This window comes from Dasypus novemcinctus, chromosome 4 (genome assembly GCF_030445035.2).
Source record: "Dasypus novemcinctus isolate mDasNov1 chromosome 4, mDasNov1.1.hap2, whole genome shotgun sequence".
Classification (NCBI taxonomy): Eukaryota; Metazoa; Chordata; class Mammalia; order Cingulata; family Dasypodidae; genus Dasypus; species Dasypus novemcinctus.
Window position 1 is genome coordinate 144,418,792 of NC_080676.1, and position 16,462 is coordinate 144,435,253.

The 16,462-nt window shown below is 36.8% G+C and overlaps 1 protein-coding gene across 2 annotated transcripts in view; it reads left to right on the forward strand.

The window, feature by feature from the left end:
• JAM2 (junctional adhesion molecule 2) overlaps positions 1 to 16,462 on the forward strand; it is a 99,431-nt gene that overhangs the window by 24,905 nt on the left and 58,064 nt on the right. Inside the window, exon 1 of one of the 2 annotated variants that reach the window (XM_058296120.1) lies at positions 8,207 to 8,382. The exons of the other annotated variant lie outside the window; for it this stretch is intronic. Within the exon in view, the coding sequence (XP_058152103.1) occupies positions 8,379 to 8,382 (4 nt within the window). The 5' untranslated portion in view covers positions 8,207 to 8,378. Of the gene's footprint in view, positions 1 to 8,206; positions 8,383 to 16,462 lie in introns of those variants that run through there. 2 annotated transcript variants of the gene reach the window in all.

Below are 16,462 nucleotides of genomic sequence, written 5' to 3' on the forward strand. Positions count from 1 at the left end.
GTGGTGTATTAAATTGCCTATATTAATTTAAAACTATCGGTTTCTCCCTTCAAATCTGTCAGTATTTCCTTCATGTATTTTGGGGCTTAGATATCAGGTACATATATATTTATAATTGTTACATCTTCATGTTGATTTGTCCCCTTTATTAGGATGTAATGACTGTCCCTGTCCCTCGTAACTGTTTTTTATATAAAGTCTTTTTTATCTGATATTAAAATAGACTTTAAGTAAAAGACCACCGTAGCTGTCTTTGGTTACTACTTGCATGGTTTGTTTTTTTTTCCATCTTTTCACCCTCAGCCTACTTGTATCTTTGACTTTAAAGTCTCTTTCAGACAGCATATAGTTGGGTTATGCTTTCTCACCTATTCTGCCAAATCTCTGCCTTTTGATTGGAGCATTTAATCCATTTATATTAAAAGTCACTACTGATAATGCAAGACTGTCTTCTGTCATTTTGCTAATTAGCCTTTATAAATCTTATACTTCTGTCGTCCCTCACTTCTGTTCATGCTGACTTTTATATTTATTTGTTTTTTTGTGTTGTACCATATTGAGTGCCTCCTCATTTCTATGTGGATATGTTTTCTATTTTCTTTGTGGTTGTTATAGAGTTAAAATTTAACACCCTAAATATAACAATCATATTTTGTTTGATACCACCTTAATGTCAATAGCATACAAATTCTTTTCCTATACTCCTCTTCTGCCACCATTTTTTTTTTTTGTACTTTTTACCTCTTATATCTTGTTTATTGAAAGCCCAAAAGCAGAGCATTTTCATTACTTTTTTTTTAGGTACTGGGGCCAAGGATTAAACCTGGAACCTTGTGTGTGTGAAGCTGGCACTAGACCATTGAGCCATATCAGTTCCCCTGAGCTGGTTTTTCCATTTTTTGCTTGTTGTTTGTCGTTCTTTTTAGGAGGCACTGGGGACCAAATCCAGAACCTCCCATGTGGAAATCAGTTGCTCAACCACTTGAGCCACATATGCTCCCCTTTCGTTATTTTTATACACCTGCATTTTGGTACCTATAGGAAATAAGAATGGAGTTATATACTGTCTTAGTTTGCCACAGGGCTTTTAATGTAATATACCAGAAATTGATTGGCTTTTATAACATGAGTTTATTAGGGGAACATCTTACAGCTCAAAGGTTGCAAATATGTCCAAATTCAAGATAACATCAGAAATGCTTTCTTGCCACAGGTCACCTGCTAACAGATCCTGAAGTCCTGCCATGTGGCCATGCAAGATGGCAGGTCTGCCAGTCTCTCTCTACTTTCTCCTCAAGCTCAGCTGTGGGTGAACAGACTTCTCACCCTGGGCCTCAGCTCCTTTAGCTTCTTGGGATTTCTATGACTTTCTGCACTTATAGGTGAACCTGGAGTCCTCTCTCTATATGGCAGGATCAAAATGGCAGAGCTCCCTTTCTCTGTGTTTCTCCTTCCAGTTCACAGTTTATATAAGACCCCAGCAAGAGACAGAGACCCAACTTGGGTCTAAATCTTCTCCAGAATTTGTTAGAGAAGGTTTATGGAATCAGGTACTCTCATACACTGCAGATGGGACTTTGTAATGGTACAATTGCTATGGAGAAGAATATGCCAATAAGTAAAAATAATACATATCTACGCTTTGACCTGATTCTGGTAGCCTGTTCCAAAGTGGCACTTGAAAATATTCATTTATGCATGGTGTTTTTTATTTCAATTTTTTTATTATAAAAAGATGGAAACATGTGCTCATCAGTAAGGGATTGGCTAATATTAAACTAACACGATGGCTTATAATGTAGCCATAAAAAGGAATGATGATCTCTATATACTGTTATCTTCAGGATATAGTAAGTGAAAAAAAGCATGGTACAGAATGGTACAAAGTAGTGAACTATATTTTATGTAAGCAAGATACACTGGGAGTTTAAATGAAAACCACTGACAATGGGTAAAAGGCACAGGTGTGAAACAGATTTCTCTAAATATAATTTATTTCATAGATTTGATTTGGGAAACAATTTTATTTCAAAAATAAATTTAATTAAAACTGCCATCTCTAAAAATGAAAAAAATGATGAATTAAATGAACCTACCTATAAATCAATATTAGTCAGCCAATGGGGTACTGATGCAAACTATCAGAACTCTTTTGGCCTTTATAAAGGGTATTTATTTACCAGGCCCTAAAGAGTCCAACTCAAGGTATCATAAGAGGTACTTTCTCACCCAAAGTCTCTTGCCACGTATTTTTTTTTTTTTTTTTTTTTTTTAAAGATTTATTTATTTATTTAATTTCCCTCCCTCCCCTGGTTGTCTGTTCTTGGTGTCTGTTTGCTGCGTCTTGTTTCTTTGTCCGCTTCTGTTGTCGTCAGCGGTACGGGAAGTGTGGGCGGCGCCATTCCTGGGCAGGCTGCTCTTTCTTTTCACGCTGGGCAGCTTTCCTCATGGGCGCACTCCTTGCGCATGGGGCTCCCCCACGTGGGGGACACCCTTGCGTGGCAGGGCACTCCTTGCGCGCATCAGCACTGCGCATGTCTTGCCACGTATTGACACAAGATGGCAGGTGATGTCTGCAAGGGTTCAGCCTTCCTTCTTTCTCTGAAGGCTGCATGGTCCCAGCTTCTTCCCATCTCAGCTCTAGGCTGGCATAAGGCTTGTCACTCTCCCTGAGGCTCATTTCTTTCCAGGTTCAGCTGCTCTGCTCTCTCCACAAGGTCAGCTGTAGACTATTGGGCTCATCTGTCTTCCCTGGGCCATGTCTATGGAGTACTCTCTCTTCTTGCGTACCTGCTTCTGTGTTCTCCTTCTCTGTGTATTTACTTCTGTGTGAGAGTCTATTTTATTCCCACCAAAAGGGTGGACAATCAACCCTGCATGCCCTAATGATGTGGTCAAATAAAAGCCCTAATATTGATTTAATAAAGTAAAAGTGAAACTTCTAAATCTAATGCAGTCTAATATGCCTAGAGGAACAGAGCAGTTTACAAACACAATCCAATATCTATTTTTGGAATTCATAAACAATATTAAACTGCTACAACACCCAATCAGTAATATAAGCACACAGAGGAAAGATTATTCCATTCTGAGTTTAGAATATAATATTCCAGTGACTAGTAGAATGTCTTTTTAAGGACAACTATAGCTGCAAATATGCTTCAGTAGTCTAAACTAGCGACTGTCTTATTTTCCCAATGTGTTGGCTTAAACAACTCTATTTATTGGCTCACAGTTCAGAGACTAGAAGTCCAAACTGAGGCATCAGCAAGGTAATAATTTGTCCAAAAAGACGGTGACATTCTGGGGAAGGCTGCTGGCGACCCTTGGGTCCTTGGCTGTTCTATCATATGTCAATGCACATGGTTTGAATCCTGATTCAAATAAACCAATTCTAAAAGGACATCAGGAGAATGTGACTGTGGTTAGATATTAGATTATGCCAAGTAATTATTTTTAATTTTGCTAGTTGTTCTAATGGTGTTTGAACTATATATCTCTATTTTTTTAGTGATTTCTACTAAAATAATAAAATAATAAAGACAATTATTTTTGTTTATCATTTGCCTTAAAATTTCTTAACAACAACAAAAACGATAGAGTAAATTGACAAAATCTTTATAACTGTTGAAACTGGGTGGTGAATATATGGAGTTTAATGAATTGTTCTCTCTACTTTTGTGAACATTTAAAAACTCTCATAATAACAAACTAAACTCATAAAAACAGAAAAAAGAAGAGAAATATATAAAATTGTACTGTTTCTTTCCTGTATCCCTCTGGGTTTTCTTGTACACCCAACCTTAGAATTTACTAGTTCAGAGATAAAATAAATAGACCAAGGTATTATATTTGAAATATCTGAAATATCACCTTAACAAGGATACTGTACATAAGAAATGGAAATTTTGTTTGACTGGCCTCCTTTTTTTAAAATTTTAAAAAAAGATTTATTTAATTTATTTCTCTCTCCTCCCCCCTCATTGTCTGCTCTTTGGCCCTTTGTGCCCATTCACTGTGTGTTCTGTGTCCACTTGCATTCTTGTCATGCGGGACCGGGAAACTGTTGCTTTTTTGTTGTTGTTGTGTCATATTGCTGTGTCAGCTCTCCATGGTGCGGTGCCACTCCTAGGCAGGCTGTGCTTTTGTCGTACAGGGCGCGCTCCTTGCACCTGGGGTCCCCCTACACGGGGGACACACCCGTGTGGCACAGCACTCCTTGCGCTTAGCAGCACTGCACATAAGTCAGCTCACCACACGGGTCAGGAGGCCCTGGGTATAGAACCCTGGACCCTCTGTGTGGTAAGCAGACGCTCTATCAATTGAGCCACAACCACTTCCCTGTCTGGCCTCCTTTTTCATCTATTTATTCTTTTCCACACTAACAGGTAGAAAAATGAAAATGAAAAAAAAAAAATCTTGTCACTAACTATAACTTCAAGACCCTGGATTATATAACAGAGTCCATTAGTAAATCAAGTATATAACAGCTACATTTTTTTTTCATGATGTTCCATGAAATTTTCAGTACATTTCTTTTGAAAGGGACTTTAATATTTTATTCCCTAATGTATAAAAATACCATCTCAAATGAGTGCATGTTGTATTCATAAGAAAAGGTAAATATAAAAACAGTTTATTAAATTCCTCAAAATTAAATATTTTCTCTTACATTTGTTTAATGGATACTGGTTCAATCAAGCTTTTCTCAACAAACCTCTGGCTTTTCTGAACAACCCAAGGGAATATTTGTGGATTATCTTATAGGATAAGGGCATATCCAGCATTCGATTTCTTTCTTAGGTTAAGCAAATTTCCAAATTCATCATCCTTTCCAGCATATTTATTTCATGTTCAAATCTTTGACATTAATAACTTACTATGAAGTTCCACATATAAATATTTATATGATTTAATTTACCATAGTTCCTTTAGCCCTGATGACCCCCAAGCTCTAAGACTTCTTTAGAGAAGATGCTGGCTGTGGGGAAAGAATTAAAGAAATAGAGGCATTTAACTGCCAATTTAGAATCAGTCTAGCATCTGTGTCAGCAGTTTATGCACAGTATCATTGTGGTCATTTATGTCAGAATTAAATTTCCATGCTGAGCAAGGGAATGTGGATGTTAATAGAGGAAGATATTTCACCTTACCTCCCATTCCATTACCTCTTACTTTTGGAATGGAAGCAAGATTGCATCAGTGCCCTCACATAGAATATATATTTAGAATCCTAATTATTTGAAGAAACAGTTGTGTCTCTCAAAAACCATTTTATAAGCTAAAATATTTATTGTAAGGAGTGAGATACCAAAGTCTGATGAATAATGATGAGATCATCTAAGGCCATCCCTGTTTCATCATATGGGCTGAAATGTTGGAGGAAATTTATTTCTTTTTTTTTTTTTTTTATGAGTCAAGTTAAACTTTATTTGTGCTTCAAAATTGAAATCCAAACACACTGACAACTTTGTAGGTAATCCACTCAGTCAAAGGTTTCTCCAGGCAGAACATTTCTTTCTAAGACTTCCCCCAGCAAAGGACAGTGATGTTAGTTAAGCTCAATTTACAATCACCGTGGTCCTGCCTGAACCAAAGACTGCCCCCAGATCTAGTCTAGGATGTTCTTAATTATACCCTTATAATTGCCGAAGGTTTTCTGAGACAACCTTATTCCTTGGCTACTTCTGAAAATGAAGGGCAAAGGAGCTCTTAAATGATTCTCCATTTTTAAAAAATGGTAAGTTATTAGCAATTGGCAGCAGAGGCAGAGCTATGCTGGTCTTGTCTGGCATCACTGGGAAATGACCTCGGGCAAAGCATTTCACAGTTCTGTCTCGCACATAGCTGGCACCTGCTAGGAAGGTCTCCTCTGCTTACAGGGCAGGAGGGACATTCGGCTTCTGGTCCAGGTCTAGGGGGGGCTGACCTGGCCCTTTTCTGAGGTGAAAGGATATGAGTGAGCTGATGTGGCTCAGTGGTGGAGGAAATTTATTTCTAAGGGTTAGAAAATAAGAGGACAAATAATTATGGAAGTGGGCTACTGAAGCACTTCTTTTAGAGTAAAGTTATCTCACCAATGTGTAGATTGAATACAAATATTTCTTTTTAGAGGGTAATGGATTCCCATTTTATGCCTTAAAGAATATAAGATCAGTTCTTCTCTGATATGGAAACTCAAGGCTATATTCACACTGCCTTGGATAGTAAGTAGAATTATCTTTACTTTTCAAATTGATTAATTTTATATTTTATTTCCAATATATATTTGCCAGTTTAGCACTTTGATGTTATCGACGAATTTCGAAAAGAAATACTGGATTATGTTTGTAAACTGATCTCTTACTCTGGGCATTTTGATTATATTGGATTCATAGGTTTACTTGATTAAGTAATTATGTAAACCTCTTGTGCCAGTAGGCATGGCAAAGGACAGAGTTAAGGGCTCTTAGTGTTGGAGTTTTGATGTTGGGGTTTGATGCTGAAGCTGGAGCCCTGGGAAGCAAGGAACTCTGAACCCTGGAAGGGAGGAACCCAGGAAGTCTGAACCCTCGCAGATGTCAACAGCCATTTTGCTCTAACACGTGAAAAAAGACTTTGCTGAGGGAAGTATCTTATGCTCAATGGCCTGGTATCTGTAAGCTCCTGCCGCAAATAAATACCCTTTATAAAAAACAAATAATTTCTGGTATTTTGCATCAGCACCCCTTTGACTGACTAATACACCAATAATTCATTATTAAATTCATAAGTTAAATTACCATGTGAATCTGACCATAACCTATAGAATTGAATGGAAGAGAATGTAACTGCAATGTAAACTATAATCTGTGCTTAGTGGCAATGCTCCAAAATGCATCTATCAATTGCAATGAATGTACCACATTGATGAAAGATGTTGCTAATGTGGGAAAGTGTGGTAGGTGTGGGGAGTGGGGCCTATAGCCCCTGTATATTCTCTGTAAAATTTATATAATCAAAGGATCTTTTAAAAAATAAAAAAGTGGAAAAAATGCCCATATTAAATGTCCCTACTAACTATTCAAAGCATTTTCTTATTCCTTAAATCATCAATGTCAAGCTTGTTCACAGAAAGAAGCAAAAAATATGACATAATTAAATAAGCTTGGGCTCCAAAGACCTAGACTGAGTCAGTTTTGCTCTTACAATTGTTTTAGTTTCCCAGCTGCTAAAACCAATACCATACAGTGGGTTTGGTTAAACAGCAGGAATTTATTGGCTCATGGTTTTGAAGCTAGGCCAAAGTCCAAAATCGAGCTGTCATCTGTGTGACGCTTTCTCCCCAGACTGGCGTTCTGAGGCTGGCTGCTGCTGGTCCTTGGGGCCCCTGGCTTTTCTGTCACGTGGCAATGCATGACTCTTCTCCTTTCTCCTACATGTTTTGTTGACTTTTGGTTTTTTGTTCTTCCCGTGGCTTCTCTTTCTGTGTCCAATTTCTTTTGCTTATAAGGACTTCAGTCCTATGGGATTACGGTCCATCCCCCCATTCAGTTTGGGCGCGCCTGAATTGTTAACATCTTCAGAGGTCCTGTTTACAAATGAGTTCACATCCACAGGACCAGGGGTTGGGACCTGAACGTGCCTTTTGTATGGAACATAATTCTATCCCCAACAGTAATTCTATGGTTTTAGAAAACCTACTTGTTTTCCTTATTTGTCAACTGAGGTGGTTTGGTGTAATGATCATTTGTGTTCTTTATAATTTACCATTTTACATTTTCAAATGGGAAAGGAAAACTTACCATATTTAGTCTATTCATTATAAAATTATTTTCGATGTGGTTTAGAACATGTTATTTCCTTTTAATTAGTAGACTTTATGCAAATTGAACAGAAAGTAAAGAGTTCCTATAGGCTACTCTCCTACCTTCCCCCCACCAGTTTCCTCTATTATTAGCATCTTGCATTAGTATGATACATTTGTTGAAATATGTATTCTATTAGAGCATTGTAATGTAATCTTGCTACCACTCCAAAACCAAATTTGATACGTTATTATTAAGTAAAGTCCACAGTTTACATTAGGGTTTACTCTTTGTGTTGTATAGTTTTATGGTTTTGGACAAGGCATAACATAATGCGTCCACCATTATGGTGTCATGCAGAATTGTTTCACTGCCCCAAATATATCCAGTGCTTCACTTAGAGAGAATGTCTTTTATTAATTCTAGGCTTTCTCTTTCAGAGTTCGTATTGGTTTGAAAAAAGTGTCTGTTTTGGAAAGGAGTAAGAAATGGGCTCTGAAAGTGACTTCGTGTTCCTCGAGTTGATTGTCTATTATGCTAGAGTTTCTATTTGATGGAGCAGGCATCAAGAAGTCACTATAAGTTTTAAGATGAAGCAGTATACTCCCCAAAATGGGTAAGCAAAAATTTTGACCTTTACATGTAAGACAGATTTAGTGAGAAAGAGTAACTATAGCCCAGAAATTAGGTAATGGTATCCCAGATTAATGTGACAGCTGTTAAAACTGTTTACAAAGAGTTAAATCAGAAGTCACTGAAGATAGAAATCAGTGGGAAGCAGATTTGTCCCAATGGATGGAACCTGCCACATGGGAGGTCCAATGTTCAAACCCAGGGCCTCCTGACCTGTGTGATAAGCTGGCCCATGCGCAGTGCTGATGCACTGAAGGAGTGCCCTGTCACACAGGGGTGTCCCCCACATAGGGGAGCCCCCTGCACAAGGAGTCCGCCCCATAAGGAGAGCCGCTTAGCGTGAAGAAAGAAAGTGCAGCCTGCCCAGGAGTGGCGATGCACACATGGAAGATGACACAACAAAAAGAGACACAGATTCCCGATGCTGCTGACAAGAATATAAGCGGACACAGAAGAACACACAGCAAATAGACACGAAGAGCAGACAACTGGGGGGGAGGGAGAGGAAGGGGGAAGAAAGGGAAGAAAAAATAAATAAAAAATAAATCTTAAAAAAAAAAGAAATCAGTAGTATTTAGTGGTTAATTAAATATAGGTGGCATCACAGAGAGATTGGACCTCTTGTGCATTACTGAAGGGAATGCAAAATTGTCCAGCCTCTACAGTTTGACAGTTCCTCAAAAAGTTCAACATAGGATTACCATATATCCTGGGAATTCTCCTTCTAGGTATATACCCCAAAGAATTGAAAGCAAGGACTCCAACAGTACTTTTACAAAAATGTTATAGCAGCATTGTTCATGATAGCCAAAAGGTAAAGAAAACCCAAGCGTCCATTGGCAGATGAATTGACAAACAAAATGTGGGACATACCCACAATGGGATATTATTCCATCATAGAAAGGTATGAAGTTCTGATACATGCTACAGCATGGATGGATCTTGAAAACAGATACAAAAGGACAAATATTGTATGTGTCCACTTTATATGAAATGCCTGGAATAAGCAAATTCACAGAGACAGAATATAGATTAGAGGTTACCGGGGATTGGGTTGGAGGGGCAAGGATGGGCCAAGGGAGAACTATTGCTTAAAGGGTAGGGTTTCTGTTTTGGGTGATGAAAAAGTTTTAGTAATGAAGATGGTGATGGTAGCACAACATTGTAAAAGTAATGAATGCCACTAAATTTGTACACTTAAAAATAGGTAAAATGTCCAATTTTATGTTACATTTATGTGTTACCACAATTTTAAAAACATAAGGGGGCATCAAAGAAATCTAACAATAAATCTAAGGTTGTACACCTGAAGAACCAGAGAAATCATGGTATTTAAATCTAGAAGGAATGATTATGCCTTGTATTTCAAAAGGCAACAAAATATCTACCTAGAAGGAACTTGTAACATTGATATATAGATCGCGTTTGTCAGGGACTCAGAGGGAAGGGGGAGAGATGACTAGGTGGAACCCAGAGCATTTTTAGGGCAGTGAAATTGTTCTTTATGATACTCCAGTGACAGACACATGACATTATACATTTGTCAAAGCCAGTAAAACTGTACAACACAAAGTGTAAACCATAATGTAAACTGCAGGCTTTGGTTAGTAGCAATGCTTCAATATTGGTTCATCAATTGTAACAAAGTTACCACCCTAATGCTAGATATTAATAATAGAAGAAACTATATGTGTGGATGTGTGTGGGGGGGTTATATGGGAATTCTTATACTTTTGGTGTAGTTTTTCTGTAACTCAGACTTTTCTAAGAATAAGGTTTTACCAAAGAAAGTAAAGGGGCATCATGTCTGTAACTTATTTTCAAACTTCATGGGGAGGGGAGGAGAGAATAATAAAGCAAATGCGGTGAAATGTTAACATTTGAAAAATGTGGGTGAAGGATATACAGGAATTTTTGTACTATTTTTGCAGTCTGAAATAATTTCAAAATTGAAAGTTAAAAAAAATCCACCTAGAAATGTCTTTCTAGACCACTGGAAAGAGGGTAAGAAGTGTGCAGTAGAAACTGTTTGTATCTATTGCCTGTATTTAAGTGATAAATGAAAATAAAATTGCAAATATGCTCTGGGAGAAAAGTGGAGGAAGATTAGTAGGGAGCAAAGGACTGACCTCGGGAGAGTGTGCTTGCTCCTTTGAAAAATATAAAAGAACAGAACAATGGAGGAAAAGTGCCCAGAGAAACACTAGCCAACCAAAAGAGCCGGAGTCATGGAAGCCAGGGAGGAATTTTGTGAATTCTGTTGTTATCTGGAGGTCATGAAGAATGATGGGAAAAGATCAGGGTGAAGTAATGGGGAACCTGAAAGATTAAAGAGTTAAAAATCAGCATTTGAATGGAACTTTGCAATTGACAAAATGCTTTTGCAGGAATTATTTTGTTTAATTTTCATATTAGCATCTCTGGGAGGTACATAGGACTATTTTTACTACATTTTACAGATGAAAAACAGAGGCTTAAAATATTTTTAGGGATACACAGAGGCAGAACTGGAAGTTAGAGCTGCTGACTCAAAATCCCGCATTCTTTCCAATATAGGGAGTGAGGATTCAAAGGATGCAGCGTTTGGAAAATCTAAGGAAAGGTAGATGGCTGATGTGGTTTTATGGGAAATGAAATTGATCTTTCTGGCATTCACTTTGGCAACATAAAGGCACAGAGAGAGAGGGAGCCTCTGTCTTGTGCTGGATAGATAAAGAATCAGCCTACAGATCACACAGGGTAAAAATTATGATTCATTTCTTCTATCATGATAAGAAAACAATTTGAATGTTCTCTTAGAATGTGGTTAATGCCTTAGATATTTTAATATGTCATTAAAATACTTTTTTATTAGAGGAACTGTGGTTTTACAAAACAATCATTATAAAATACAAGATTCCCATGTACCACCCTAATTAAAATACTTTTCGACTTTTAGTGTATTTACAGCATAGCTGTCACTTAACATTTATAAATGCACTCCACTGTGCACAACTTAAATTGAATCCAAAGCCATGTTAACACGAAGGTTAAGACATAAGCTTGAAATTAGCATTTCGTGATCTGAAAATATAGCTTAACAAAGTGGGAAAATATCCAAATATGTGCACGTTCAATATTGAGAAGGATTTATGTGTCCAATTTAGTAACCCTAGCCACATGACAGACGGATTAAAAGGGAAATAAGAATATCTCCATAATTTTCTGACCATTCTTCTAAAAGGTAGCATTAAAAGAAAAACATTGATAGTGTCTTAAACAAAGTTAATGTTTTTATATAACATTCATTTCTTTGATTAAATTATTTATTTGTATTATTTTTAATTGCTACATGCCATTTGAGAGAGGACACACTGATCATTATTTTTTTCTTTTGAAATAAAGAATAACTCTTTTAGCTAATTTCTTTTGTTCCATTTTGTAATTTCTATTATCTTTTCATACTTCCAGACTTTTGTTTCTATGGGAACAGGTCTAGTCAGAAAGTATCTGGGACTCTTTCAAAAGGTTGAGTCCAAGATTCCTAATTAGGCTCCAGACACTTATAATTTAATTGATGTGAACCTCTGTGTTACATCTTTGAAAGTGGAGAAAACTGGGTTATGATTTTATTTTATGTTGGTCTTTTTTGAAGATTTTTTAAAAACTGGATCAGAAAGTTTTAAGACCACTTAAAAATGGGTTAGAACATGTCTGAAAAGGAAAAAATATATATTTATCTTTGGGCATATTATTCTTAACATAAAGACACTTAAAAGACACCGATCATCCCAGCTAAACTCATCAATATTAGTTAAATTCTTACTTGGAAAGGTTTTCCTTTGATGCACAGCATGCTGTGAGTAGGAAAAATTATATTAGGCTTAGATTTGGAGCAATGAGTAGTTAAAAGTCTAGAGAGGTGAGATAGGAAGTAACATGAGTTGAAAATCTTCTGAGCTGTACGCTAGAGGTTTGAATAAATCCCGTGTCCTCTCCAAAACCTCTTTTGTAGTTTATTTTGTGAGAATGAGCACCAGCAGTGGAGCAAAATATAAACTGTAATTTTTATTTTTAGAATATTAACTTTATGGTCATGTTATATTAGCTGCATAACTGGAGAACACTCTCAGTTTATAGAACTAAACTTTCCAAGTGTCTGTTAGCTGAGAGTGTGTTCAGGGAATTACATGGGGGACCCTTTACAAGAGGGTGTGTGGTGCTGCCATAGGGGATATTGTGGAATTTTGTGGGGCATATTGTTGCAATGATGGGTGGTTGCTATGCATTTACCCAGTAAGGACCAGAGCTGTTAAATACCATGCAGTGTGCCAGACAGTCTTGCAAACTAAAGAATTTTCCTTTATCCTTCACCTTTCATCCTGCATGATTTGCCAGATTCCCACTGCATACTCAAAAAAGTGGCAGTTTTATCATAATTATTTGAAACTAGAACTTACTCTGTTTTTATGTACAAAAACAACTGTTTTTTTCCACAGTCTTAATATGTAACTGAATGAATGTACAAATTTTTGCTTTTTAATGCCTGCAGTAACCTGTTCTTTATTTCCTGTATTATTTGGAGGGGATTCTGATCTTTTCTTAAATGTAATTTATCATTATAAGTGTGGCAAATATCTGACTTCATTGTATCTTCTTGTACTCATGTATAAGTATACATCAAAATATATATAAATTTTATTCTGGACTGTTTTCCTTTTATTTGTGTTTAATATTAAAGGAACATTATATTTAGTTTTTGAAATATACAATATCTATAAATTATATATGTATATATAATATCCATAAATTTTGTTTTAGGAGAGTAAAGAGACATCAAAAATTAGTATAAAAATGGGTTCTGATATTGAGGACAAATGAATTAAAATGGATGAAAATTACATATATTTCATCACTGCCCTAAGTTCTTGTGTTTGTGGCAGTTGATAATAAGAAATTTATTTTTTACCCTTTTTTGAAGGGAACCAGACTTTCCCTTTTCAAGGTTCGCTTTTAGCTGATACGAGAGGAAAACAATTAGAGAAAAATTGTGAGAAAAATGACTATACAGAACTCACTGCAGAATAACCATGTGTGTATGATTGGTATATATTCATTCATGTTTATATACTTTTTTCCCTTTATACATCATTAAGGTGAGAATAGTTTAGAGTTATGAAATGGCAAAATTACTCTTAAATTTCTATGTAAAAAGACTATAAAATTTTTATTATTTTTCAAAGAAATGCTAAAATATGAATAAACTTACTGCTTTAGTTTTAGTTTTAATTTAGTATTATTTGTCAGCCTCATATGCCAGGTATTGTAGTAGATTAAAAATATAGTTTATACTATATTTAAAATATAGTTTACGTTATACTAAAATATAGTTTACATTATATGTACCTACATTAAAAGGCATTTCAACATTTGATTTTAAGACAAAACATGTTCAATTCTGTTTACAACAGACATTTACTTATCTCCTATTGTATAATTGGATACGAATATGTTGTAAATTGTATAGTAAAACATGAGTCAGAGCATCCCTGGCATCATGTTCCTAAACTAGCTAATAGAAAAAGCAGACATGTAAAAGATAGTTTGTAATAAACATTAATAAAGGCTTATAAAAAGTACAATGTCATATAGAAGGAGGAATAACTATGAATCAGTTTCCAGTCTGCTGTGACAAATACTACACAGGTTGGCTTAAACAATGGGAATTTATTATCTCAGTTTTGGAGACTGGAAGACTTGCTTCTTTCCTAGGGTCATTAACATTCTGGCTGGCTGACAATCCTTGGGTTCCTTGGCTTTCCTATTACATGGAGATGTCCTCTCCTTTAGAAGTAGTTAGAGAAGGCTTTACCTTTCTTGACATTTGAATGTGGACTTGAATATAACATGGAAGTTCACCATTTGTCAAGGGGGTGAGAAAGGGAATTCTGGGCAGAGGGAATGGAGAATGCAAAATTTTTAGAGCACAAAAAAACTGAGTAACTGGTGAGCCCTCCATTGAATAACTTGATCATAATGTTTGAAGGGGGCATTGGTCAAAGGGGAAGCTGGAAAAATAGTTCTGAAAGGCCATTTGAAGAAATTTGGAATTCATCCTGAAGGCAAAGGGAAGAAAATATAAGAAGCTAACTCATGTAAAAGTGAGGAGGATGGGTTACAAACCTCTCTCCATCTGTACTCATCCTTAGCTCTTTCATTCATGAACAGGAAGAGGGGATCTCTCCTTCCAAAATAATTTTTTACCCATGTTCATGATCCTCTTTTCTCAGTTTCATTATGTCCTTTGCTTAAGCATTTATTCTTCTCTTTCATACATCTTCAACTTCTTCATAATGAGCTCCTTCACCACAGGCAATAAACATGCTCAGATCTCCATAATTTTGTGACAGCTTTCCCCGTCCCTCACTGTGATTCTGCAGCCCAACTTCTTGGAATGGTGATCTTCATTTATTATCTCCATTTCCTTGCTGACCATCAAACCACCTCAAACTGCCCTCATCCCAGGCCACTGAAATTGCTATCATAGTGTCACCAGTAATTTACTAGTTCTTAAATCCAAGACTTATTTTCAGTCAACACCTTAACCTCTTTGGAGTATCAGACACTGTTGACACTCTCTCCTTGAAAGTCTGCTTATCTTTGATGTCTGTGACATCATTTCCCCCCAATTTTTCTCTTATTTCTCTGATTGTTCCTTCTCAATCACCTACATGGTTTCTTTGGATTTTAATTACTTCCTTTCCAAACCTGCTGTTCTCATGTTCCCTGCATTGGTGGAATGTAGTAGCATCAAGTCACCAAAAATAGAAATTGGGATGTCATCCTTGACTCTTCTCATTTATCCCAACTTCTCTCCATAGTAAGTCATCAAGTTACTTTTCAATCTGGCTCCAATCTACTTTTACAATCTTATCTCCTATGTTTATCCCTACACACCATGCACTAGAGCTATAAGAATAACATGGTATTTATAATAGTTGCCGCTGTGTTTTACACGTTTTGTATACATCAACTCACATAAGCTTAATTTATTCCTCAGTAATCAGTTTAGTTCTCAGGAAACTGAGATGCAGAAAGGTTATGTACTTGGCTCCAATCTACATAGCTAATAGGTGGGGAATCAAAGCTCAGAGCTAAATATTCTTCACCAGCACTCTGTCTTGCAGTATTTAACTACAGGCCCATCTCTTAATTCCGATGCCCTATCTTATGTCCGGGTCTTTTCCATGCTATGCCTTCTGCCTGGAATGATCTCTTCCCTTTAATCTGCCTGAGATCCACTCCGGGCAGCATTTCCTCATCTCTCCAGTCAGAAGTAAGGGTTTTGAATCTTCTAGGCTTCCATGGGGTCTGTAGCAGATGTTAATGCCCTGCCCGAAGCTCCTTATCCACCTGAGTTTGACTGTAGCTGGGATGGATAATTCTTGTTCCTGATATCAGCTTTTCACCTCAAGCCCCTACATTTCTCTTTGCTTTTCTGCCCTAGAGTTTTCTGTGGTCTCTATGCAGATTAGCCATGAAGTGTTGGGGCAACAGTTAGCCAACGAAGACCTGATGTTTGTATATAAGTACCCCAAATACTCTGCCCCTGAAGTACATTCAGTGCAGTTCCTCAGAGGGTCCTTAGCATTGCCCACATAGCTTACTCATGCATCCTTTATTAGATTTTCTCCCCACCTTGTTTTGCTTTTTCATTCTTTCACTTCTGCTTTCTGACATCACCTCCTAAATAAATTACCCTGCATGCAATTCTTTGTCTCAAGGTCTGCTTTTGTGTAACACAAACTAGCAGAGCATTTGTAATACTGGAGCAATTATTTGTTTACACTTGGCTCTCCCTTTAGATTGCGCACACCTGCAAGGAAACTATATCCTACTGACCTTTCTATCTGTGCAATACCTACTCAGGGCTTGGCATATAAGAATTTGAATAGTTAAGGTAGGGTACCATCAACCAAGAAAAGGCAATAAAAGTGAGAGAATGGGTCTGAGAACTTTAACTTGAGATAGGTTTTCTTGGGAGGTATTTGTGGGAACTCTGAAAGGGAAGTAAGAAGTGAAGA